Source organism: Gastrolobium bilobum, unplaced genomic scaffold, assembly GCF_033153095.1.
Source record: "Gastrolobium bilobum isolate Gb01-03AN ecotype WA unplaced genomic scaffold, APGP_CSIRO_Gbil_v1 utg646, whole genome shotgun sequence".
NCBI classification, from domain to species: domain Eukaryota; kingdom Viridiplantae; phylum Streptophyta; class Magnoliopsida; order Fabales; family Fabaceae; genus Gastrolobium; species Gastrolobium bilobum.
Window position 1 is genome coordinate 163,791 of NW_026897095.1, and position 27,168 is coordinate 190,958.

General features: G+C 34.3%; 3 protein-coding genes across 4 annotated transcripts; 2 read left to right on the top strand and 1 right to left on the bottom strand.

The window, feature by feature from the left end:
* Positions 1–403: 403 nt before the first annotated feature.
* On the top strand, positions 404–1,135 carry LOC133304084 (uncharacterized). Its single transcript, XM_061504052.1, has 2 exons — positions 404–697; positions 896–1,135. The coding sequence occupies exons 1-2, from the start codon at positions 404–406 to the stop codon at positions 1,133–1,135; spliced, it is 534 nt and encodes a 177-aa protein (XP_061360036.1).
* A 3,073-nt stretch (positions 1,136–4,208) lies between these two features.
* LOC133304080 (signal peptide peptidase-like 4) lies at positions 4,209–11,505 on the top strand. The gene is made up of 14 exons (XM_061504047.1): positions 4,209–4,553; positions 5,949–6,107; positions 6,246–6,357; positions 6,601–6,720; positions 6,888–7,039; positions 7,347–7,529; positions 8,930–8,964; positions 9,154–9,316; positions 9,530–9,583; positions 9,812–9,904; positions 10,024–10,166; positions 10,336–10,406; positions 10,578–10,661; positions 10,960–11,505. The coding sequence occupies exons 1-14, from the start codon at positions 4,419–4,421 to the stop codon at positions 11,073–11,075; spliced, it is 1,620 nt and encodes a 539-aa protein (XP_061360031.1). The 5' UTR covers positions 4,209–4,418; the 3' UTR covers positions 11,076–11,505.
* Positions 11,506–12,112: 607 nt separating this feature from the next.
* On the bottom strand, positions 12,113–25,914 carry LOC133304093 (SKP1-like protein 21). 2 transcript variants are annotated; one of them, XM_061504065.1, is made up of 11 exons: positions 25,811–25,914; positions 23,205–23,540; positions 19,284–19,508; positions 18,936–19,127; positions 18,738–18,848; positions 18,475–18,553; positions 16,394–16,497; positions 16,140–16,300; positions 15,049–15,182; positions 13,194–13,248; positions 12,113–12,408 (listed from the first exon to the last, which is right to left on the bottom strand). In XM_061504065.1, coding segments are annotated over exons 2-10 (1,044 nt in total). In that variant the 5' UTR covers positions 23,241–23,540; positions 25,811–25,914; the 3' UTR covers positions 12,113–12,408; positions 13,194–13,246. The 2 variants fall into 2 exon arrangements, with proteins under 2 accessions (XP_061360049.1, XP_061360050.1); XM_061504066.1 differs by lacking the exons at positions 23,205–23,540; positions 25,811–25,914 and adding an exon at positions 20,121–20,190.
* Positions 25,915–27,168: the final 1,254 nt, after the last annotated feature.

The following is a 27,168-nucleotide window of genomic DNA, read 5'->3' on the forward strand; positions in this document are numbered from 1 at the left end:
ATGGTTAGTGACTTAGGAATTAGGTAGGGACTTAGAAATTAGTTAGTGACTTATAAATTGATATATACTGGTAATAGGAATTTGTCAGAGACTTATAAATTAGTTAGAGACACAACAAAATTATATAGGAATGACATATATGAACATATTGACCTTTCAAATAATTAATATATTGTAATTAAAGTTTGTATAAAAATATTAGAGTAGGCAATATTAATTTTATTTAACGTATTTAAATACAATGTAATGTAATTTAGAATAATGTAATGTTATTTAATTTAGTTTTATTGACGTTAATTTAATTGAAATCAATATCACTTAATTCATTTTCATTTAATGTAATTTAATATAATGTAATATACTTATTTCTGTTTAATTTGTTCATCTGTAATAGTATTCTGTTATGGCTCATTTGTCTTCGTCTGAGTTGCCGCGCTCTGCATCCGATGGTGATGCAAAGCCTTCCGATCCTTATACGCATGTACTTCCTGGACCATATAGGTGGGAGGTACTTCGTAAGAGGACACAGGGCACCCACGTTTCACAGCTTGTGTGGAACGAGGATAAGGTTAGGGGGTTAAAGACTCGACGCGAGAAATTACAGGGTGGACCCTGTTATGATGATATTTCAGACGTCGTGGCTGACTATCTGACACATGCTGATTTCATACACGTGGCACGTATGAGTCATATTCAGGTATGTAATTTATAAAGTACTGAACTAAATTACTGTTAGAGGACTTTGTATAAATTATTGAAGTGCTTACATATGAATTGACAATTGTTGTTTGTCTTTAATATGGATACCGCCCTTATCAGTGCTTTGGTTGAGCGGTGGAGACCAGAGACACATACGTTTCACATGACATAGTGAGAGATGACCATCACATTACAGGACGTGGCTGATATACTTGGATTGCCTACTGACGGGCAGGCAGTTACCAAACAAACTGCGTTGGATTGGACCGTAGTGTGTCAGCAGGTTTTTGGGATTGCCCCAGTTGTGGGCAGAGACATATTTGGTGGCGATCTACGTATTTCATACATGGATAGATTATATGCTGACTGGGGCCTAGTTGTGCATGATCTTGAGGAGGTGAGGCGTTACTCCCGGGCACACATTTTGCGCTATTAGGGTCATGACTACTCTGTGACAGATCAGGTGGAAGTAAAATTGCTTGTAGTTACGTTCCACTGCTAGGAGGGGACTTTGCGGACATTGACAGATACAGTTGGGGGTCTGCGGTTCTCGCCCATCTACTTAGGAAGTTATACGTGTGCACAAACCCGCAGATTAGTACTATGGGTGGTTGCCACATATTGCTCCAGATCTGGGCATGGATCAGGGACAAGTGGAGCGTGTCTCTCTCACGACTCACACCCCACACAGGCGTGTCTCTCTCCACTGGGTCACGCCCCATGTGAACGTGTTTGACTGCTATACCTGTGTAAATAGTTTCAAAATGACTATATTTGCATAATTATTTATTAAAAAAACAATATTTAAATTTTTTTGCGCGTGAGAGTATCCTTAAGATGATTAATTTATTACAAGCATTTTTTTATGGGGAATTACAAGTATTTAATCTTCACCAAAGTACGATTTTATTCTTTTAAAATTGATAAACGCAAGAAAAAGTCTGAAATTGTAATTGATTAAAAAAAATAGTATTTTCTTGTTTTGTTGGGGCTAAGCCGTCCACTTACAAAAATAAAAATAATGAAGTTGTTAAGATTTATCCATTAATTTTATAATTAACCGTTATAATTTTGTAATTTTCTCTTTTAAAGTCTACTCTACTTTAAATAAGTTAAACAATAATACTCATATTTTCACATAAGTTTATTATTATTTTCTTAAAAAATATAAAATGTTTAAGCGCAACTAGTTAAGTAACTTGTACATGCGTTTAGATATATATAAAAAAAAAGGGGAAAAAGTTTGTCATTTTAAATGACACATCTTATATCCTTTCACTCTCACAAAGAGGTGAGATCCACACATTTAAAACTTTTTTTACCCATTCTCTCTTCCATGATTTGTCTTTTTCTCTCACTTAAAATGACACAATTTTATGTCATTTAAAATGATACACACTTTCCCCTAAAAAAAAAAAAGTAACTATGCCCAACTAGTTTGCAAACACATAATGTAATATATTATTACTAGAATTCTAAGACACACGTTGCAAATACTCTCCCAATTCTCTAATTTGAAAATGGGAAAAAGTAAGCAAGAGGTAAAGTTTTTCCAAAAAAATTCAAAGACTCACACTTGTCCCATCACAGTGTAACATTTCTTATATTATAAGAAATAAAATTATCTATTATATATACATAAAAATATGTGATATTCATATATTTCTTTTATTTTCTTCAAATAGCTCAACACGAGTCCCACACATTTTAAGTTGTATATAAGAGATAATTTTATCTTCTATAATATGAGAAACATTAAATCCATCTCAATAATACCTACATTTCAACGGTTCACGTTTCTGCCCTATCAACATCATCTTTAGCCACATGATACCATCTCCCTCCTTATTTTTTTCATCCATTCCCTTCTTTTTCTTCAGAATATACATTTTCTCTGGCAACCTCAACTTATTCTCTGTCATCAGCGCTGCATTCTTTAGTCTCCATGAGAACGAAGCAAGCTAGGTTTGTAATTGATTCAAGATCATAACGTAAATGGGGTTCTCTTTTCCAAACAATGATCGAGAGTGTTAGTAATACTTGGGGTTAGGGTGCAATTTGAGCATGTGGCAAAATGGGTTAATCTGCAGCAATCCATCTTCAACATACCAAAAAATAGATGGGTAGGTTGAGCCGTCATTGATGAATGAATTAAAAATACCAATTCATTTCATTTTGAGACGAGTTGAGTTGGTGGGTTTTAAAATTAAAATATTAAAAAAATAAACATATTAATACTAATATTTTATTTCTAATACGTAAGATCGAAACATTTCTCAAGTTTAAAACTAGTATCAAGTAATAAGTCAAAATTAACAGAATAATTTCGTTTAATATAACTATACAAATTATATCTTAAGATTAATTATTAATTGTGGTATTATTATATAGCAAAATAATGACATCAAACATCTGAATAGTTACAAATGAATACATCATTGCATTCTGTAACTAAAATTGCATAAGAATTTGTTCGATTTGTATAGATACTAGCATTTAAATCCAAAAACAACTTATTTTTTTATTTTATTTTGTGTGTTAATTTTTTTTTCTGCTTAATCAAAATGAACAAAAAATAACATTCCGAATAAAATAATAACATTATGGCCCTAAAAGAAAAGATTTTATTCATATAATAGTCACCCTCATAGACCAATCAAGCAATAATCTAATATTTAATATTTTATTTTTTTTTAAAAGTGACATACGAATTGTCCCCACAGATTACCTCATCCTTAACTTATTTAACCCACCCAATATTTAGGCAAGATTATGTTAAGTTGGTGGGTTAAAAAATACACAACTCAACGAGTCCCGTTTTGATAGATTGTCTTGGACATGTTAAAGACCTTGCTTTGAGCACCAATAAAATCCAAGAAAGGACACATTAAAAAGTGAGTTTACAATATTATTTCGTACCTACTCAATGCGCAAATAACATATGATATATACACAACTTATGAGATTTTGTCTTGCACATGAATCATATGCACAACTAATTACATTAATTGGATAATATGTTTTAGGGAAATTATCTTTTCATGCTACATGAGAAGTATTATTTCATGTAACAGAGATAATATCACAAATATGACTCATAAGCAGAATAAGAGAGACAAAATAAAGATGAAATTCACATTTATTTTTTATGTGTAAAAACTTGACTTCTTTCATGTGAAATGAGAGAAATATAATCCTATGTTTTAATTATGCATAAATCCTGTAATTTTATTTTTAAAATACAATTATTAGTTTTTTTTTTTTTTTTCATTCTATGCCATACATAAATCGACCTTATCTTTATTATCCCTTACTTCATAGTCACCCTTCAACGCGGCGTGAACATCACGTACACAAGAAGCTCGTGGCCAACCCACCAAATCATGAACGCAAAGTAAAGGAAGTTATAGTTCAACGGTTACCACGCGGTGTTTTCCTCATGTTTCATCGTACGTTGGACAGACACAAAGGGACACAAAATTAAAATAACAATAAATAAAATGCAAAATCCTCTGTGACACTTTCTCTCTCTTCTGTTTTTTCTCTCTACCGCTATCTCCCTCCAACCCAATTCCTCTTCTTCTTTTGTACCTTCTTTCCTCTCTCTCTTTTTTTTTTTTTCTTTTCAAAGAAAAAATCTTTACCTTAGATACCACAACCCCTTTTGTTTTCTCGCCTCAAATTTGCAGCTACAATCTCATTTCTTAGTTCTGAGCAGCATGGTTTCACTTGAAGCTTCATATGCTATATGCTATGTGTTGTTGCTTCTTGTCACTTTGAGTTTGGCTGGGGACATAGTACACCCTGATAATATTGCTCCCAAGAGGCCTGGCTGTGACAACAACTTTGTTCTGGTACCCAAAAAAAAATGAAAAAAAAAAAAACTTTGATTCCTACTGTGAATTGCTTGCTGAGCTGGTTCTAAAATGCCATTATTGCTGCTTTTTTATTTTGTGATTTTTTTTTTTTTTTGGTTTGTTTGGATGCTGGGAAAGTGTAGGAACAAGTAGAGGATTTGGAAATTTTTTTTTTTTGGTTAAGGAAAGTTGAAGAGTTGGGTAGGATTAAAATTCAAATATTTGCTTTGTGTTTTGGAAATATGAGATTTTTTTGGCCCCCCCTCCCTCCCTCCCCAATGAATGATACTGTGGTGTATGCTAATTAAAATGCTCTATTTCTGTTCATGGACATAAGATGTTCAATTATGTTTTAGATTGCTTGTCGTATCAATTATGTTTTCTCTTCAATGTATTAATCTCTAGCATAACTTTCCATGTTGCTAAGAAAAATGGGGTGAAAAACAATAAAACTGTAGTGATTTAATTAAGCTTTTTTCAATAGAATTCCTTTGAGGGTGAGGCTTCCAGCAGTGATACGGACCCTTTGTGAGCCTCACACGTTTGAGTCTAGAAAATAATCTCTTTATGAAAAGTTAAGAATAAGGTTGTGTACCATCACCCTCATAAAGTCAGGGGGGGCCTTTGTTTATTGGGATTTGCCCTTTTAATAGAATTCCTTTATGTAGATATTGTTCTGATGTGTCTACCTGTTAAATTGTGCAGTGATTCTTTTTTGCCTCATTATCGTTGTGTAGTTGGTGATTTCTGGGATTTGCTGTAGAAATTGTACATGGATGCAGTGAGGTAAACCAAAGAGAGTTCTGGGACAGTGGGAACAGAGAGAAACAGAAAGAGAACTGAGAAAGAAATTGAAACTGAAAGTGTGATTGTGTATGCTAATTTGTCTTGTACATGGAATTCAACATTTATAGACTAGGATCTAAACTAGAGTCTAAAACTAACACTTAACAGAATTTGTTAGAGACAGTTTCAACCTTCTGACAGACAGTTACAAGTCTGTTTGTGGAGCAGACTAAACTAACTCCATGATAAGCAAATCCTAGCTAGGTAGTTAAGAACTCATAGTATTCTCTCACATTTGCAATGGGGAGATTGTGATTTAAGTATGATAAGTTTAGTAGCTATTTTTGTCATTATATCTTTGATTTCATCATTTTCCCCCTCTGCCTATCCAAACAATCATGCAACCTCTCATCTTTGGCACTTGAGGTTGACTCATCTCAACTTGTTTCTGGATGCCACTCAAAGACCTGAATTATTATTAATTAATATTTTTTTCTTCTCCAAAACTTTTTACCCTTTATCTGTCCCCATAATTTTTTTAGTCATATGCCTCAAGTATGAATGAGTTTTTTCCTTAACAGCTTTCACCAATATCTCTTTTGATAGGTTAAAGTTCCAACTTGGATTGATGGCGTGGAAAACTGTGAATATGTTGGTGTTGGTGCAAGATTTGGCCCTACATTGGAATCGAAAGAAAAACATGCTAACCATACTAGAGTTGCCATTGCAGACCCTCCTGATTGTTGCAGCAAGCCTAAGAACAAGGTATTCTGATTTATGCTATAGAACTTACTGAATGCACCTTCTCCTCTGCATGTGAAGCATAGATGTCCAGATTAAAAGCTCTAAATTTTTTTAGATATTTATTAATTTGTAATATGGAGTGCCTTGAAATTTTGTTAGCTCACTGGCGAGATCATTTTGGTGCACCGAGGACAATGTAGTTTCACAACCAAGGCAAATATAGCTGAAGAAGCTGGTGCTTCAGCCATCCTCATTATAAATTATCGTACAGGTGTTTGCATGCAATTTTTGCTTTTTTAAAAAGCTTTTTCCAGACCTCTAGTCTATTCCATTTTCCTTTTCTCCATTAATGATTTTACAGTTAGAGGTGATTAACTGATTATGTGGTTTGTAGTTTAAAGAATGCTAAATAACTTTTGTTGCTTATTGGTTGTTAGAATAAACAAAGGCATTTTGCAATAAGGGGTTATATTGTGTTTGTTTTAAGCAACTATATTATGTCCTTATTGTGCAGAACTTTTCAAGATGGTTTGTGAAGAGAATGAAACTGATATTGATATTGGAATACCTGCTGTCATGCTTCCACAAGATGCTGGTGAAAACTTGGAAAATCATATACAAAACAAGTCCATAGGTATGTCTCACTTTCTCTATGAATATGTGTCTATTCTTTTGTGATCAGTTATGGCTTTCCTTTGCCACAGGAATATCTAAACTAACTACCTTATATTATGATACCTGATCTGGTTTTGTGTCTTACACGATATACTTTTTACTTCTGCATGAATGCCTGCACTTAAGTGTCTGTGCAGTTATACTCTCCACTGCGTCCGATGGTTGATGTTGCAGAAGTGTTTTTATGGCTTATGGCCGTCGGTACCATTCTCTGTGCTTCTTATTGGTCTGCGTGGACTGCTAGAGAGGCTTCCATTGAGCGGGAGAAGCTATTAAAGGTTACCTAGTTTTCCTTTCATGCAAATGAAAAAGAAATATTATTAGTGTGAAGAAAGAAGGAATACAAAAATTAACAAAGACACAAAGAAGAAATGCTGAAAAGACAAACCAACTCATTAAAACAATAAAGCTCTTGTGTTCCTTGTAGACCTGTGATGGAAACTTCCTTAAATAAAAGTTTATTCTCGTTTCGAATTTCGATATGAACTAATTTTGTTCTTTATAAAGGAAGATTTCCCTTCTTTTTTCTCATAGTTAAATACTCATTAATCCAGTTACTGATATATAGAACGTTTACACTTGCAGGATGCTTCAGATGAATATGTAAATACAGAGAATGCTGGTTCCAGTGCTTATGTGGAAATCAGTACTGCAGCAGCAATTTCATTTGTTGTTATCGCTTCTTGTTTCTTGCTTATGCTTTACAAATTCATGGCATCTTGGTTTGTTGAAGTTTTGGTGGTTCTATTCTGCATTGGTGGGGTTGAGGTAAGTTATTATTTTTCCAAGCTTGATTCTTGTTGATTACATCAGGCATATTACCATAATGTTCTCATCATTATTTGGAATCTTTAAGACACATTCTGCTCATGTATCATTTTTTTAATCTTCTGTGCCACATTCTGCTCATGGTCTCGTTAAGATGTTTCTTTGTTAGACATGCAGAGAGACTGGTATGCCCTGTTTCATGACTCAATTTAGTAGATTCTTGTTGTTTTCTTTTGTAGTTTTCTTGTTAGGATGTCTTATACTCTTTCTCTGTACTCTTTTCTTCTTAATGAAATTTATGTCTGTATATAAAAAATGACATTAGGCCTTGGTTTGGTTTTGGTGTGAATAGAAAATTAAGAAGGGAATGAGAAATGAATACTTTTTGAAGGAGTCCAGGTTTCAATAATTTCTATCTTTCTTTGAGTTACATCTAAGTTGCTCCTATATTGAAAATCAGTTAATATCTTCCACAGTCATCGGGGTTAACGCACATTAAATCATTAATGGTGAAATATCACATTTAGAACTTTGCTATTTGGGATATGTATGCAGTATGATGCCGAAAGCTCATAGAAGAACGGCTAAACAAAAAGTTAGGATTTGATAAAAGGGAAACCATTTGATTCTCAATTTTTATTATCAAAATAACAAAATATTCAACCTCTACAATAGGGGTCTTAGTCACCTTTTTATAGACCAATTATAAATCAATTCAAAATTTAAAATCCTAAAGATAAATATAATGATAGTTACCTTCTGAAAATAAATATTTTTTTTAAAAATAAAGATCATTAACTATAATTAAATCATTCAAAATATATTCCAAATCTTAGATCTTAAATCTCGTCAAATTTGTTGTTTTCCTTTTTTTGTCTAACAAATTACAATCAAATTTGTTGCTTCATTCGGAGTTGAATTTGATTGTAATCTGTTAGATTTTAAATTGTTGTTTCTTTGAACATGCAAGCCATGCTTTTTGGACCATAATTTTATTTGACTATAAACTTCTTGAATCAATCTGTTAATTGGTTGGGCCATGCGTAACGGGTCAACTAAAAATTCATCATAGTCTCTCACTCTATGGATAGCCTCAATGTAAGTGCTTCTGGAGGCTATGATATGGTGTTCGGTGCTCATGTATATGTAACCCATGTTAATATTTAAGGTGATAATTTCGTGCTTGCTGTTCAAGTCTTTAGCATATGCTATGCATGAGGTTGATGATTATGTTGTGCTCTTATTTAAATAAGGAAGTGTACTTAATAACTAAATTGCTAAAGAAATTTGAATTTTGCAAATGAACACAGTTCACACAACCAAACTAAAGTCATAGGATTGCAGCATGATGTTGTTGTGTTGATGTAACAGCTGAATATTTATTCTTTGTATTCTTTCAGGGACTGCAAACTTGCTTGGTGGCTCTGTTGTCATGGTAAATTTTTTATCCTTGTTTCCTCATAGGCAAACCCTTAGGTGAGACAAGAATTTGGTAATTAATTTGTTGACTTCTGTTTGCATTTGTGGCGGTCATGTTGAGTTAGATATCTTGTGCTTCTAATTATCAACATTGATACAAAGATGTTGGGTGGTGTACAGAACTGACAGAACATGTTGTTTATAGTTTCAGATGGTTTGAACATGCTGGACAAACATATGTGAAAATACCCTTCCTTGGAGCTGTATCATATCTGACACTCGCTGTTACTCCCTTCTGCATAGTGTTTGCTGTGCTTTGGGGTGTTTATAGACATGTATCATTTGCTTGGATTGGTCAAGATATTCTTGTAAGAATAGTTCTGTTACTTTCACTTTGTTTTATCAAATTTGCTCCCTTTTGATATAGCTTCTCTTAGAAATTGAAGTTTTTCTATTTAGGATTTCTTGCAACCTGAACTCAGTTTGCTGAGTGGCAACCTTGCAAACTTCCAATAAATTGAGAATATGAATTAATAACATATTTATCTTCTTTTTTTCAAAAAAAATCTTCTGTCATTCAGGGTATTGCATTGATAATTACAGTTCTTCAGATTGTCCGCATACCAAATCTCAAGGTGATTGATTATTCATACTTCATCCCCCCCCCCTACTATTTCTGGTTTTTAAAGAGCTTGTATTTGGCACAATCTCCAACATAGGTTGTTATTGATATTCTTGAAATTTAAGCTTGGGATGCATAAATGGGCCTATATATCAGTGAAACAATTGAAGATGGAACTACTTTTTACCACTGACCTTTTATTATGAACAAAGAAACTGATGCATACATGCTTCTCTACAAGGTTGGAACTGTTCTTCTCAGTTGTGCCTTCCTATACGACATCTTCTGGGTGTTTGTCTCTAAATGGTGGTTCCATGAGAGTGTGATGATAGTGGTGAGTGTTTTCAGAAAAAATCTCCCTGCATTACTATTCTTTACACATTTTCTTTTTGGTCTTATAAACATGATGCTTTTCTTCCCCTTGAATTAATGCAACATTTTAACTTCTTACAGGTAGCTCGAGGTGATAGGAGTGGAGAAGATGGTATTCCCATGCTACTCAAGATACCACGTCTGTTTGATCCTTGGGGTGGTTACAGCATCATTGGTTTTGGGGACATAATCTTACCAGGGCTTCTAGTAGCATTTTCACTAAGGTTGAATTGAAAGTCTTGTGTATAAATCTCCTATTCATCTTCCTTGGACGACTAATGTTCATAGTCTTAAAATACAAGTCCTTGTAAAAACGTCTTAGACAGATGAAGAGACTGCTTTGTGTCTTGTTAATGGTTCATGAACTCAATTGTTCTGTTGATAACTTTACAGGTATGATTGGTTGGCAAAGAAGAACCTTCGGGCTGGATACTTCTTGTGGGCAATGACTGCTTATGGTTTAGGTATGCCAACAGAGTAATTTTCCTTGAAAATGTTTGGACTTGTTAACTTTGTGATCAAAATTGGGCCAGCTCACTTTCAGGCTGAAACCAGCCGGCCCGATCCTCGGGTTTGGAGGAGGTGACTATTTGCTTGGTCTATGCATCATATATCACTTGAATTATGATCTGCAGGTCTCCTTATCACATACGTGGCTTTGAACTTGATGGATGGGCATGGTCAACCAGCTTTGCTATATATAGTCCCATTTACACTTGGTTAGTAAAATTATGAGACTCAAATTTGAATCACAAAAACTGATTGTTGTGCAAAAGAAATATTTGAACATGTTCCATTGGTTGTTGAAGGTGCCTTTGCTGAACTAATGCAAGTCTTATATCCATGTTTCTTATAACTGTTTCTTCTTCACTTCCATTCTTCCCTGCCTGTGGAGCCTGACATAGAGGCCTTCCATGCACCACTGTTGTACCATGTCCATGAGTCATATTTGATTACAGCATGACTTGTGAAAACTAGTACAAGTTTTTTAAACCTTTTTTTTTCTGTATATTGCAGGAACCTTTTTGTCATTGGGGAAGAAGAGAGGTGAACTCAAGATTTTATGGGCAAGAGGGAAACCAGAAATGCCTTGTCCTCACATCCAAGAGGATAGTCAATCAACAAACCAGTAATCCCCAGCAGAATAGTATGTTAGGTATTAGTTTACAGGAGACTTATAGCAAATCTTAGGAGATTATGTAACTTTGTCATAACAAAATATTATAGCATGTACTTAAATTAGCAGCTATGACTTGAGATATTCTCCAACTGTTAGATGTCGAAGGACACATGGAACTGTTTATTGTAAGATTAGATCTTTTTTATTTGATAGAAGATGATATGGGGTCATGTGATTTAAGAGATTCCATTTCCTGGTTTGCCGTAAGGTGGTGGTTTTTTTATTATTGATTATCTTTTACAAGTTTGCTTCCATGAGGGTCTAACAAAAATGAAGTCTTTGTCAAGCAAATGGCAAGAAGCCAATTGAGATTCACAGAGAACTTCAAATCAACGGAGATAAGACTGAAGATGGATTGAAACACTTAAAGATGCTGTTTAGCATAGCCAGTACCCTGAGTTGTATGATAATGAATATTATTATTATTATTTGAAACTTATATCCTAATTGTGAATTAGAAGTTGGCTAAATTTTATTTTCTGGAATATTATTCCATCATATGAATTATCAATGTATAACATACACCTGCAGCACTGAATCAGGCTCAGGTTTCACCTTAGCTTTAACTGATTCCAAGCGGATACCAACACATCAGAGCACCTTCAAAGGATCCATATAAAACTCACAGAAATTCAGGAAAACTATCTAGGGATAGGGAATTAGAGGGAATAGAAAAGGAATTATCTATGTATCAGGACTAGCCTCGAAGTCCAAAGACATTGATCTTTCATTTCTCTTCCCTCCAATTTTCTTTGGATTTAATTTCAATTTACCATGGCGTAATGTTTTTACAATATCACTTAATCATATTAATATATCACTTCAGAGATGGATTATGATAACTACTACTTCAAAGTCAAACTCTTTGATGATTTGTTGCTGCTAGATTAAGTATTGGTGTCAGTAAACTTTATACAAGCAATGGATCGAACTTGAACTTTTTCTCTTTTACTTGACATTACATAAATCAAAAGGTACAAATAAGCCTATAAATCAAAACTCATAGGAAACAAACCAAAGGCAAATGCACAAGATAAATATGTTCCATACAAGCTCCATTTTTTTTTTTATTTCTTTATAAGTACAAGAGACAGCCCCCAGCATCAAATTGCGCCTGGGCCAAGCACCAACAATGAACTGTAAAGAATACAACTAAACAGTAAATAGGAAAAATAAAAACTGACATGCAACCCTTTTCTAGCGCTTGTCAGCATCTCTCAAAATTGTTCAAGCCATTGGCCATCTGGATGAGCTTGTAAGGATTCATTTCCATTCTGAGTCAAGTCCTGAACATAGAAAGATGTTTATTGAGTTGTGGATGATAAGATAAATATGACGGAAATGATATTAAATACTTCACTTTTTTAGCATGTTATATCAAAAATAGAGAAGCCATAATAATAGCATGGTAGTCAAAATCAGGATCTTCCTAATGAGATCGCATGATCTTACAATTCCCCCAACACACACACACATCCCTTCAGAAACTCTTTTTGATGGGACCGTGGAGTAAGATCATAGGACCGTGGACAATCTTACCGTGCTCAAAGAAACCAAATTTGAAACCCACACCCACTGAACTTTCAAGACCCGAACCCGATTTTCATGACCCGTTTTGAACTCCCCTTCATTTTGAAGCCCTAATCCACTGTCCTGCTGCTGCATCCCTTTTCTCTTCGTCTTGAACACCGTCGTGCTGAATCCCACTTCTCTTCTGTTTCGGCTAGTTTTTAATCTCTTCTCCTTTGCTGCTGCTTCGGCTGGTTCGGCCACAGTAGAGCCGGTTCAGACTCTTCTGTTTGGTTGTTTTGCTGCTACTCTGTTCTGCTGCTATTCTACTGTGTGTTGCTGCTTTTAAATGCGTACATATATGTTTGAATATAATTTTGTATCCTAGATAGGATCTTACAATCTGTGTTATGATCACATAGTTTACGTATTTCCTCCACCTTTCGATTCTAGGAAGGATCTCGATTTTGACTACCATAATCATATGAAAGTGCCAAATTCAATGACCCACTAAATAAATTCAAGCACTATTCAAGGAGATAAAACCCGAGACAGAAATTACCTAACTCATCTGTCAAGTTCAGAGGTAAGCATTCATTTCCATTCTGACTCCAGTCCTGTACATAGAAAGATGGTTATTGAGTTGTGGATGAAACGATAAATATGACTGTAATAGTATGAAATACTAGACTTTTTTAGCCTGTTATATCAAAAATGGGGAAGCCATAATCATATGAAAGTGCCAAATTGATCACTGAATAAATTTTACAGCATGTTACACACTGAATAAATTCAAGCACTATTCGAGGAGATAAAACCTGAGTCATAGATTACAAATTCATCATGTCAAGTTAAGAGGTAATACTAGAAGAAAGGTTTCTCTGGCAATAATAGCACATAATGGTTCTACAAGTATATATATGATATGGTTAGATGCAATTGTCACTCCACACAGAAGCAAGGTAGTCAAAATCCATCTTCCTAGTGAGATCACAAGATCTTACTATTTTTTTGGTGAGATCAAGTGGGACCATAGAGCAAGATCCTAGGACCGTGATGATCCCCGATTCTACAAAAAAACCCATGCCCACCGAGTGTAAAAACCCTACTCTTACCCGATTTTTAAGACCCATTTCATTTAGAAGCTTTTCATTTTGAAGCCCTATGTTTGTAGCAGGCCTCCAATTAGGAAGGTGAATGTGAGAAGAAATAAGGATGAGCCCAATGATGCAGGATCTATTAGTAACCATAGTTAGAGTTAATTGGTATTGTTAGATATATTAGATAGAGTTACTTGATGTTAATTGATATTGTTACCTGATACCAATTAATATTGTTAGATAGAGTAGATAGAGTTACTTGATATTTATTGATATTGTTGGGTATATTGGATAAAGTTACTTGATATTAAGGGATATTGTTGGATTTAGTAGTTAGAATCTCCTAATATTTGCGGATGTTCTCTAAATAGTCACTAGGTAGGATATAAGGAAAAACAGGATGGAGAAGAGAGTTCATTGAGGGATTGAGTGTGAGGGAAAAGCCAGACTCTCAAACTCCTGGGTATCAGCCGCTGTAATCATTCTTTCTACTCCTATCAATGCAATTCTCATCTGTTTCCCCAGAAATCTTCTAAAATCTGTTCCAGTTCTGTCACCCTATCATCTCCTCTATTGTACTGCTGCTGTTGTTTTGAGTTTCGACTGTTTCAATGCCTCTACTTCTCTTTTACTACTGCTGTTTTGGCACCTCTTTCTTTTGCTTGCTGCTGTTTAGGCAGGCCAGCAGTATTCTACTGCTCGGCTCTATGATCCTATTACACTGTTCTGCCTCTCTGTGCTTAAGTTGTGAATTGGTGACTTATGAGTTATATGTGACCTTTCTTATTCAATTTGAATTTAAGTTTAATTAAATTTTAGTAGTGATTTAAAGGTTATTTTTCTTATTAATGTTATTTTATATCATATACTTGTTTGAACATAAGTTTGTATCCTAGGTAGAATCTTATGATTTGCGTTATGATCACAAAATTTACGTGTTTCCCTCCCCCTTCTGATCCTAAGTAGGATCTTGATTTTGACTACCTCGCACTAGGTATCCCAACAAACTAATACATATAAAGTAAATAACAAAAGAAATAAGTTTGAGTAAACAAAAAAAATAAAATTGAAACCATGTCATCAACTATCAGACAAAAATGCAGAAGCTAAAAGAAACTAGAATGAGAAAGAACTAAATTTGAAAAGGAAAGCAAATTGAATGAAAGGAATATCTATTATAGAAATAAGTTTTTCAGTTGCAATATAAAAAGGGGGAAAAGTGGAAAGAAACATTTTACAAAAAAATTAAGAAGTTCCACTAGCAAGCATCAAATGACGGGTAAGTAGAATCACTTAAAACAAAGGGAAAAAGCATACACGTATTTCGCCTTAGGAAACCATTCCCATTGGAAGTAAGATGCATTGTCTTCCTTTCTTGCCCTGACAATAAAAATTCTTGCATCCTCTCTGGCCAGTCAGAATTCAATCGGCGGGCAAAATCTTCCACTTCCCTACATCAAAGGTATCAAGCAAAAAAGATTTCATCTTTATCATCTTAAGAGCACATTATGTAACCATAATACAAATATATTTTTGTATCCAACTGGTATCATCTTAAGAGCACACATTATATAACCATCATACAAACATATTTTTGTATCCAACTGATATCTTTGATACAACATGCAGAAGGCAATTAACAAGAATGTCATGAATATTGCCACTCGGGGTTAGCTCCAGTGAGTAAGGTCGGTAGAAGTCATAAATTTAGTTCCTTGTAAACCAACGAGAGAAGTTAAGGGGGCAATTCAACGATCATCATAACATTGATAAAGGGGAAAAAATAGTTGTCATGCTAAGCAAGTAAGCAAACCTTATTACATTATGTATATGGACAAATGTTACAATGAACCAGGAACCCAGAAGTAATATAGCTAGATTAAAATTTTTCTAGAACACAGGCATGCATAAACACAGATCAAAACCAATCGCATTACCCATCCAAAAGTTTTACAAAGTTCAGAATCATGAAAATTCTATTGCTAGATTGGTATGGGATACAAATATTACTAAATTTATCACTCTCCTCCCGAAAGGACCAAGATTTTAAAAAAAAAACTTGTGAAGTCCAAATCCAACCAAATTTAATTTGGCATTGTCAATATCTCCCTCTTTGTGATAAACACATGAACGCAAGCACTTCATGCCATATTCAACCAGCAATAGATGACTCAAAAAGTACAATTTGTAGAAGGATAGAGTTCAATCATTCTGATGCCTTGTCCTCTGCATATGCTATACTCCATATAAAATACATTCAGCAACGCTACTGACCACTAATGAGAAGAAAAGCTAGTGACCTGCCACTGCAACTATGCTAAAGATAATGGTAGCCATCCATAAAAGAAAATAAAAATTAGATTTTAGAAACAATATAGTGTAAACAGTGCACTTAGAGCGTAGCCCACCTGTCAATTTTTTCCTTTAGTGCAGGATCAATCTCATCATCTAGATCTCCATCATCAAACTCTTTATGAGAAAAAGTGTCATCTTCTGTATATGAATTTGAGGTCTCGGCAATTCCATCAGCTTCGGCACTTCGGTGTCTCGTATTATGACCATCTAAATCCTATCAACAAAAAAGGCAATAAAGATTTAGAATTTATATGATAAATAACGGACTTTGTGCATTCAAAAAAAAAAAAAGAATATTTATGAAAACCTTCTTGTTTAGTTCAGAAGCTTCCTTCAAAGAAGAGCTCTTCTGTTGCTCCTTTTTTCTTCTGTTCTTCTTTTTATTCTTAGAAGTTTTGCTTCCCTTTGGATCTGTGATGAAATTCTTCACCATTATTTAGTCATTCAGAGGAAGTAACCGGAAAATAAAAATATACAGCTCTCCAAACAATTCCTAACCGAAAAAATTACAAAAGTTTTAAAATGAAACAAGAAGTAAAGGCTGCAAGATGCACGAGTAACAAAAATTATCAAGAACAATGATATAGGCATAGTGACACACTAGGTTCAGTGAAAAATATATCATACAATTGTCATGTCAGGACCTATAGTCAATTTTCAAGCTCTCATTCCTCATCAAGTTCATATCTTCCCTGTCATATAATTTATTCTCTGTCTTTATCCTCCTTATTTTACTTAAAACTGTATTATATGATATATTCCTAAAACATAACTCAAAAATTTAAAATAAACATGTTCTGAAGATAAACAATTAAAACATAATATTTTTCATTTGAAGACAAATCATAATTTTTAACAGAACTGGCCTATATTCTGTTCTACACTTGTAGAAATCCAGCACCAAGTTTGTGCCTATAAACTTCTAAGATAAAGAGGAACCTGATGAAAATAACCAATAAAGAATAAACAACTATACAGGGTCTACTGCTTTCAGTTTATAAGAAAGGTACGTTTATCACAGCTAGACAATTACGGTGGTCAGGCAGATTATTCTGTCACTATTTGAGTTTTCTTTAATTTTTTGGCAGATCAAATCTTGATCTCTTTCCTCACTCTCTCTTGACTGTGCTCCTTTTCTTTTTTATTTTCCTCCGTTAATGAATTCCCAGATAAATGGCTTCTTTTTCTATTTGCCGCCCCCTAAACTCTTCTGCAATTCTATGGATCTAATGGCAGGCCAGAATTTTCCATGAGACAAAAACCAGTGATGCTTGTGCAACAGGTAAGAAAATGGATTGATGAGCGTCATTTGGAGATCCCCAAATAAGTTAACTCAAGACAGACCCAAAATCCTATATTGATTTTAATACCTACTTAAATGGCAGCCATGAACTTTAATGTCTAAAGACTTTGTGGTATGATTTTTACTACACCGTAAGCAAATGCAAAAATAATTAAATATACACTCACTCAATGAATGATTGTATAACTAAAAGATTTAACCTATGCGGCTTCTTTGTAAACAAATGATCTGGAAACATAACTTAATTACAACATATTCACACGTTTTATACAACATGAAATTAGCAGTTAGATTTCACAGGCAAATTGAAGTATTCCTCACACATCAATTGATTTTAAATATATTTTAAGAAAAATGTTTGCAATATAGAAAAGGGAACAGATGTTAGCACGGGCCTTGAGTGGGTTATTTCAACTAGTCAGTCCTAAATTTGGTGGATACCAGTATCTACTAAAAAAGTGTAACAGACAGAAAATTAGGAGATACTTTAGAAAGATCGAGAATATGGAAGTGTACCATAGAAGACAAAAAAGTTAGTTAGTGTAAAGGGGACTTAATGAACCATTGGTGGTTATTGTATAAGGGGGGGGGGGGGGGTTCCCCAGTTCCGGGGATTGTTAATTACTTCTTGTATTTTACTGAGAGTGCTCAGTGGAAGGGACTGCAATATTAATAAATCACTTGGCTCTTCATCACTTCAGCTTCTTCTCTCTTTTTATAGCTTCTGATATTTCTGTTAATTCTTAAAAGGACTGCATCAAAATGCTGCTAATTGTTCTCTCAATTTTAGATCATCATCTTTAATTATTGAAAACCTATACTGCACAGTTGTCTGTCAATACTAGTATCTAGAATTACATGGTCAAACGATGTAAGTAATACTAATTTTGACATTGTGATCATGGCCACAAATCGACTGGTAGGCTCATCTTGTGGGCTCTGAAGAATGATTTCATGTGGTCAAAGGTAATATTAAATAGAAAGACTTCAATTAGGGATGAGCTGGTACACATTTCATCAATCTACAGAAAGAAAATAAGGAAGTAAACTCAATGAAAAAATGTGATAAAAAATGCTGAATTTACCTTCATCATTTCCATTAATAAAAGACAAAAGGTCATCAACTGAACGTTCATCTACATGCTCTCCTTCAACTTCAACATTCTGAAACATGTGAGGGGCCAAATCTTATTAAAGTCAACAATCTACAATTTAAGACAAAAAGAGATGCAAGAATACATAGGGCAAAAATTCAATTCATTTAAAAATATCTAATTAAGAAATTTTACATTGGACAATGTGATATATACAGTAATATGACAACAATAAATAAACAACACTGTAGCACCTTTAACCTCTCACGCTCTTTTAGTTCTTTCCTCTTTTTGGCATACAAACGGTTCAAAAGCCTGATCCTTGGGTCATCAGTAGTGTTTTTCAAGGGTTCCAACTTCTCTTCCTGGATCAGAAGCAAGGGTGAAAAATGAAAATTGAAAAATGAAAGAAGACATAATTGGCATAAAGTGTTCTCACAAGCACCAGACACCTCTGTAAGATCATCAGGCAAATGAAATATCTCACGTATCTCCTCTGGAGATTTTCCTTCTATTATTCGAGCAAGCGCACGACTTGTAAGATCAACCAATGGCTTCAACTGAAGACTGTCCGCAGCAGATGTCAACTCACAGAGCCGCTTTGTGTCCATCTTAATGAATTTCTCATCATAAGACTTCCGTTCCTATACAAAGAATAACTTCCAAGTCAAATTATCTACCACCGACCCCAATTAATTTGCGATAAAGGTGTTGTTGATGTTGATTCATTGTTGTTCAACCTTAAAATGTCTTGTATAAAGATAATAAAAATGTAAAAGCATTAAAGAAAGGGGTAGAACCTTGTTTGAGCGTCCTTGTACTTGATGAAAACGACAATAATCAAGAATTAAGCTCAACATCGCAGGGCTGACCCGTTGAGGAAGACATATTGCATTATTCTTGGAAGATCCCATGCCTTTTTGCATTATTTCTTGACAAATCTGAGGGCAAGACATTGCAATTTCTTGTTCCACTTGTTGGATTGAACCATCTGAAGTCTGAAGCCAGATATAGGGCTTCATCATCTGAAAATGAAAATTAATACCAGTATAGTTTAAGTTCAATGTAAAAGGCGAGCGAAGCAAGGTCTTAATTCTAAAGTAGAGACATTTTCCTAGGTTCATATGCAATAGTTTTGTCTTTCCAGATAAGGAAGAAAGATATAAAACAATCAAAGAAATTTTTATAGGCCTTATTCAGATGAGTTTCCATTTCCCCACAACAGTAGGAACAATTACAAAAAAATAAAACAAAATAAATCAATTTAGTTTATCTATGAATGCTATCAAAGAGACTAGAGTGAGCCTATTCAAGAATTCAAGGTGGGCATGCATGAGAGAGACAAACAGACCAATGTTATCAAGATCGCACGAAAAATCGTAGGATCGAACGATCCTACAATATTTCTACCGCCAACGCGTCAGATCGTAAATGAGATAGCTATACTTTCAGAGAGGACAAGATTGATGCTAGAAAACGTAAAATTGGTGGGATCATTCGATCCCACCGTTCTAACGATTATGAAAAACACCTAGATCCAGATGTGAAACCCATGATCGAGAAAAATTACCGACGACCTAAATCACAAACCATCCTAATTCATAAACCCTAACTCCATTTTTTCACCTCATTCTTACCGGTGACTGCCTTCTCCGCATTCTCTCTCGCAAATCGGTCTTTAAGGCTTCACCTCTTGCTCTTCTTCTCCTCTCCTTCTCCAACAGCAACAGATTTGGGTTTGGGTCTCACTTTGTCCTTCTTGCGTTTTGCTTCTGCATTGCGTTTCTTAGTCTTCAAAGAAGTAGGCAGAAGTGAACATTTAAATCATTTCTTTCTTTTTACTTTAAAAGAAATTTATTTGAAGTTTGAATGGATAATTTTTTGTTAAATGTTGTCTGCACTTTCTATCTTTTTGTTTGCTTAAATATTAAATCATAATTCTGCACTTTTCTGTCATGGGTCTTCTGTGCTTAATTTTTTAAAATAATACATTTACAAAATGCACATGATCCAATGTTAGAAGAAAAACACAATAAATGGTGCCACCTATGAAGCACCGATACCGATACGGCGTTTTCGATACGTTCCCCACACGTAACATCGATACGTTACTTCAAAAATACTAATATTTCGATACGTTCCGATACGTCTTAGTATTAAATAATATTTTTAATATAGAGTGTATTTCAATTTAACAAAAAATAATAAAAGAAAAATCATAAGCAAAAATAATAGATTTTCCATACAAAATTGATAAATACCTCAACTAGTGTGTGGATGTGGAGTGCTACTAAAAATTATCAGAAGCAAAATTAATTACAAATTAATATGGACAATGAAATAGCAAAAAAAAAAAAAAAAAAGAAACGGAAGAGACAAAGGCACGATAAATGGCTTGCTGAATATGGACAAGAGACAAAGGCACAACAAATTAACCAAGAGAATAATTATTAAACCAAGATAGAATTATTAAACCAATATGGACAATTTTTGTTCACTGTCAGCAAAAAAAAAAGGAGAGACAAAGGCATGACAAAAAAGAAAAAAAAGACAAACCGACATTATTAATGCTCTTATTTTTATTTTGGTAACAATATTAATGAAAGATAAAAAAGAAAAGAAAAAATGAGGTTAAAGAATAAAGACAAACCGAAAGAGAGAGAGACGCAGACGCAGTCACGCGAGGAGAGGAAAGAAGGAAGAACAACGTCGAGGAGAGGAAGACGGCAGACGTGAGTCTGCAAAAATGAGTTGGAAGACGGCAGAGATGGCAGAGGAGAGGTAGATGGCAGAGACGAGGAAGACGCCAGTTGGCAGAACGCAGAAGTGAGCTCTCACTCTCAGCGATTTCGATTTCGGAGGCAGACGTTCGAGGTGAGGTGAGTATAGAAGGGAGTCAGATTTGGATTTAGGGTATTTTTTTGGCCAAAATCTTCACCCTTCAGTTTTTTAAAATTCACAAACCTGCCATTTGACTGAATCGAATTTGTTGACCAAGCTGATACATAAAAATCGGTCTGGGACGCGCATCCGTTCAGGATGCGTATCGGATACGTAGAAACTTTTTTTTAGCACGTATCGGTGCTTCATAGGGTGCCACTGTATTATATAATACATTTACATATTGCTCCTATATTCTCCTATTTTTAATAGGGTTACGTTGAAATTGAAATAGTCCTGCTGTGTTTGCGGCCAATTTTGCTTAATGCTTATTTTTTTATATGTATAAATATTATTTTTTATAATTAAAATTAAAAATGTAGGATCTTACAATCAGTGTGGATCCCACGATTTACGATCTTTTTACCCCCTTCCAATCTTAAGTAAGATCTCGATCTTGACAACCTTGAGACAGACAGACAAACAGAAATTCTTGGAAAGTAAGGCGAAATTTAAAATTTTGAGATAAGGAGTCTTGCTCCTGAGCATTGTCAGAGCTAATATCAATGAGTGATAAGAACTAGCAAGGAGGATAAAAATCAAAGCTCCAATATCTACATGTATACATCAAGAATCACCACTCAAATTTCTTGTTATTTCATTATTGGGTCTTTTAAAGATGTAATATAAGGTCATTTATGTGACTTTACACAACGGCTAAAGCTTTAGGTAGAGGTTGTTCTTAACATGGTATTAGAGCCTCTATAACCAAGTGGTTTAGAATTCGATGCTTGTCAACCCCATTTTTCTAATTAAGAGTTGAATTTCTGCCCGAGGTAGGTAGGTCTATGCATTGTCCACGCCTTAAGTCCATAGGACTCTTGCATAAGGGGACGTGTTAGCTATAGATAAAACCATTTATGTGTCTTTACATACTGTTGAGATATATAGTCCTACATTAATTGTATGAGCAACTAATGTGAAGTTTATAAGGCCTTGGACACTCCCACCCTTTGAGCTAGCTTTTGGGGTGGTGTATCCCAAGGTTCTTTACATGGTATCAGAGCCTCGCCGCCCCCCACTTTCTCTTGTGACGTTTCTTAACACAGGTAGGCTGGGCCTGTTGCATTGTCCACTCTTCAAGCCCAATGGGCTCTCGAGTGAGGGGACGTGTTGAGATATATAATCCCACATTGGTTGTATGAGCAACTAATGTGGAATTTATAAGGCCTTGGACACTCCCACCCTTTGAGCTAGCTTTTGGGGTGGTGTATCCCAAGGTTCTTTACACATACGTCTTAAACTTTTGGTAGAGTTTGTGCATGACAGACACATGCACACACAACCAATTTTGAATATATGATCTTTAGACTATAATCCCAATCCTTAGAGATTAAGGTACAACTAGACCCAATATCCATTTCAACACTAAAGATGAAACTCAAGACACTTCATATTCTTGTCTAATAATTAAAATTCTCAAGTTTTAAATGTCAGCAAAACACTGACTTAATCGTCCATAGTTTCAAAAATCTCTCTGACTTCTGAGGGGAAAAAATAAACATTGTAGGAGAACATAATAACACATATGGTTCAAGACAAAACTAAATTTATTCAACTTATTTGAAATTGAGTAATGTAAATAAAGTAACAGAGATTACTATTAATGGACTACTGAACCATATAGAACAGAATGCATCCTTCAAGAATAAAGATTAAAGGAATAAATTTAGTATGACTTCAAAGCAAAAATGAGATAAAGAAAAAGAAACTCAAAAAGCAGTGCAATTGTGAACTAGATGGATTAAAAAGAAAACCACTTTGACGAAAAGGTATCATACCTCAGGTTTAATAACTGCCATGTCAATTTCTGACATCTTAAAACCAATTTGAAAAGTAAAATCTGTTGATACTGGAAGCCTCTTTGCGGGGCAAGCAATATTTACTGAGGTGGAAATTTAAATTTTCAAGTCCAGACAAGCAGATATTAGATCCACTTATAAAAGCACTTCTGCGATCAGGATTACGTTGCTCCAGCAACATTACTCAAATGCACATTGTCCATGAAAGTAATTGCAGTGATACACAAATCTCTATAACACAAAGCAGAACAGGTGTAAACTTGCAAAAGAGCAGAATGGAGAATAATCCAGCACCTTCCGAATTCCAAGAGACAGCTGTAAAGTTAAGGATATGAAGTTACTATGTGCAGCAAATGCCATCAAAGAAATGGAGTGCAGGCAAATATATACTACTAGAAAATTAAGGATGAACACTTATTAAGATTGTGTGTTTCTATATATGCTACATATATTGACAGCAAAGAAGTAGCACAAATGGTAAATTTTCTACATTATCTTAATATTTTATACACACACACACACACACAGAGGGGGGGGGGGGGGGGGGGAAGAGGCACTTATTGCTACTCAAGTCTATATCTACAGAAAATTATCAATACTTCTTTACATACACATAGTTGAATGCATGTATATTTGAAACAGTAAAGACACATCTAGATCAAACTGAACAGACTCAACACATAAGCGAAATGCAATCCTCAATATCTATAAGAATCACAGCATAAAATAATAGTAGAAATGTCTATTTGTAACTGCTGAGAAGAATAGTCCATCGCTATCAATTCCAACAAAGGATAGGATATTATGCCTATTCTTTTTCATGCCTACTCTAACTATTCCTCTCAAACACCGTCAGATCAGAATCTCAACTAACCTTCACCTTTCCTCTCTCCTCTTGAGATTCTGATCTAACGAAGTTGAAGAAGAGTAGGTAAAGTAGGTATGAAAAAAGGTAGGCATAATATCCTATCCCTTCCAACAATGATGGAGAGTCTACATGTGAGGGAATTTTAATTAGTTTATTAAAAAAGGTCATGCCAACTAAATACACTGTTAACTCTTGGATCAAGGGAAGCTTGTCAACGCATTGTAAGTGTGCAAATGCACCCAACGCATACAAAAATTATTTGGGCAACATACCATACTCAAACTCGTATATACAAACCTTCATAAGAAGTACAGTCAACATTGTCACTTATACATAAAATGCCCCTCCTACATTTAAAGGTTCCCACCGAGCATTAAGTTTGTCACTTGCAGGTGATAGCGACACAAGACTTCAAAGAGGATTGAAAATAGTATAACTCCTTACCTCTACGACATTGATTTATGTTAATTACATTTTTATAACTGATAAATCATATCCAGAAAATACTGAGTTTAAACCCACAGCTTTCTCTTCCTCTATCATTAGGTGGAGAATACGCCAACATGTAAATAATATCATGATTTTAGCAATAATTGCCTAATTTTCATTTAGGCTCTTTTGAACAACTAATCAAGCATTACATTATAAGCTATTTATATCTATTTGCAACTGAAATATCCTTGGAATTTTCCTTGTTTTATGAAAAAAATTCTTAAATAGTACTTTCACTTCTCAAAGGGGGCGAATCTGGAGCAGTGGTAAAGTTGTTCCTTTATGACTGAGAGGTCACAGGTTCGAATTCGGAAAAGAGCCTCTTTACAATTATGCAAGGGTAAAGTTGCGTACAAGAACTGCCCTTACCCCACCTTTGCTAGTCGGGGTTTAATGAGGAGTGGTTTTTTTACACAGCATTTGCTAATATACACATCCAGAGATTAGCAGGGCTTAATGCAGCCTCTTGCAGCAATTCTCAACTTTGGAACATCTCTACACTAGCAAGCTAGACTTAAATTTATCAAATTAATAATTTTCTGTCACTTGTTAAAAAAAATTCAACAGAGACTTGCAAGTACAAATTTTGTTTTCCTTTCACAAGTACCAAACTAGCTTTCATTTTTACTTGGCATTATCCAATTATATTACGTTAAATTCACACACACACATAAGCGAAAGAGAGAGAGGGATTAAACATATCAACTTGAGTTTCCACTAAGCTAAAAAACTAGTGATTTTTTTTCCCTTAATTTTCTCAAAAATAAAAAAAAAAATGATAGAAAAAATTTAGGGTTGCTTGTTAGCCAATCAGGGAGTAAACAGAAGTACTTCCCCATCACACCAAGTATTCCCATAATACTACAATCATCCATAACCAACCCCCCTCCCCTCAACAATAGTCATTGCAGAGTGGAAAATAAGTTAAATTTTATCATTTTTATGGCAACATAAATATCATTAGCATCATCTTTGTTTGTATCATCATTTCCAGCAAGCTAAACCAAAATAACTTCAATAACAATTTTTTTTTTTATAAGCTAGCATATTTAAAAAACACATTTTGAAGACAACCCACGATTATTTACCACGAACTTAGGTTAAAAAAAATAACACTAAGAAATGGGGGTGGAAATATTAAACATTTGGTTGCATTATTGCTCCATGCGTTGTTTGCATATATATATGATGAGAAAGAAGAAAAGGAGGGTTGAGCGTGAAGTACCTGACAACACAGCGAAACAGAAAGAGAGGGATTTGCTCCGAAATGAAAAGGAATTGGCGGTTGTCGGCGATGAACATAAAATGGATAGATAGAATGAATAGCACAGAGAAATGCAGAGAAAGAGATTTTGATTTCGATGAGAAAAAAAGAAAGAAAGAAAAAAAAAAAAAAAAGGAAAATTGAGAGTTTATTTATTTATTTTATTTTTTTGACAAAATTTTCAGTTTCTTTTTTTTTTTTGTTACATAAATTTTCAGTTGTTTAATAGTGAGGAGGATGGGAAATTAAACGACGCCGTATAGACGTGAGCCCAATTAGGTTTTGGTGCATTCCTTGTGTTGGGCTGTGGACTCTATAATCTTAATCTGTAGTGCCATGTGATTTTTATGTTATTATATCCACAAAAACCCGTGGGCCATAGTCTTGATTTTGAGTCGGGTCAATGTGTATGAAATGGGCTAGACATCAATGACCAAAATATTTAGTAGATTGGGCTTACCCGATAAGATATGGTTTTGTGATTCATTAACCTGATCCTACAAAATTTGTTGGACTTAATAAATGATCAAAAAAAAAAAAATCAAATATTAAGGATAAGAGGTGAATTGAGTTATATAAAAAAAAAATATTTAAATCAGTGCAAATTTAAATATAATAATTTTGAGCAATTAAATGAGAGAAATTTCAAAAGGATGAAAAAGCTGACGACCCCAATTCAGATATCTGTATATGATAAATAATGAGTCAAATTTAATTCAAAGTATAAGAATAGAATATATTCTACCATTCTACAATAATTCATCGAAACCTATTTCTAAATTTTGATATTTACCTAATTAAATTGCACCCCATTTCTCAAGCCCTGACAATTGTTAATGGGAAATATTATTCTCCTTTTACATGAGGTAACTTATCTCATTTTCTCTCACTTCGATTTTCGCACCCCACTTTTTTCTTTTTTCTTGTAATGGTGGGACCCATCTATTTTCTCTCTACCACATAAGATAACTATCTTACGTGGAAAGAGATTAATAAAACTCATTGTTAATATAGTTAACTCGACTTAGCTCCAAGTCCCAAAGTGCATGTCTTTAATTATCACTAGACATTTGCTCCATTATTGTCTACCTGTGTATAGCTAAAACAATAGATAACCATACTCATGCTTAAACTGCATGTTATTTGAGTAACTCAGCCTCATGATACCTAGCTGGAAATTAGATTACTCACTTTTTTTTAATTAGACCTCAATAACAAAGGAATTGGTATATCTAATTTTGGCATTTACTTTTGATTCAACATGTTATGGTATCTTCCATTGTCATGCATACAAGTGTCTTCAAGAAATTTCTTACAGA

Bases quoted from the DNA above. Each gene is read 5' to 3' on its own strand.
- LOC133304084 (XM_061504052.1), top strand. From the start codon at position 404: ATGGCTCATTTGTCTTCGTCTGAGTTGCCGCGCTCTGCATCCGATGGT. The intron at 698-895 runs GTATGTAATTTA...ATCACATTACAG, and splicing joins CACGTATGAGTCATATTCAG to GACGTGGCTGATATACTTGG.
- LOC133304080 (XM_061504047.1), top strand. From the start codon at position 4,419: ATGGTTTCACTTGAAGCTTCATATGCTATATGCTATGTGTTGTTGCTT. The intron at 6,721-6,887 runs GTATGTCTCACT...CCTGCACTTAAG, and splicing joins TATACAAAACAAGTCCATAG to TGTCTGTGCAGTTATACTCT. The intron at 7,530-8,929 runs GTAAGTTATTAT...GTATTCTTTCAG, and splicing joins TCTGCATTGGTGGGGTTGAG to GGACTGCAAACTTGCTTGGT.
- LOC133304093 (XM_061504065.1), bottom strand. From the start codon at position 23,240: ATGTCAGAAATTGACATGGCAGTTATTAAACCTGAG. The intron at 18,849-18,935 runs GTGTCTGGTGCT...CTTCTGATCCAG, and splicing joins TGCCTGATGATCTTACAGAG to GAAGAGAAGTTGGAACCCTT. The intron at 16,498-18,474 runs GTAAATTCAGCA...ATTTCATCACAG, and splicing joins TATTAATGGAAATGATGAAG to ATCCAAAGGGAAGCAAAACT.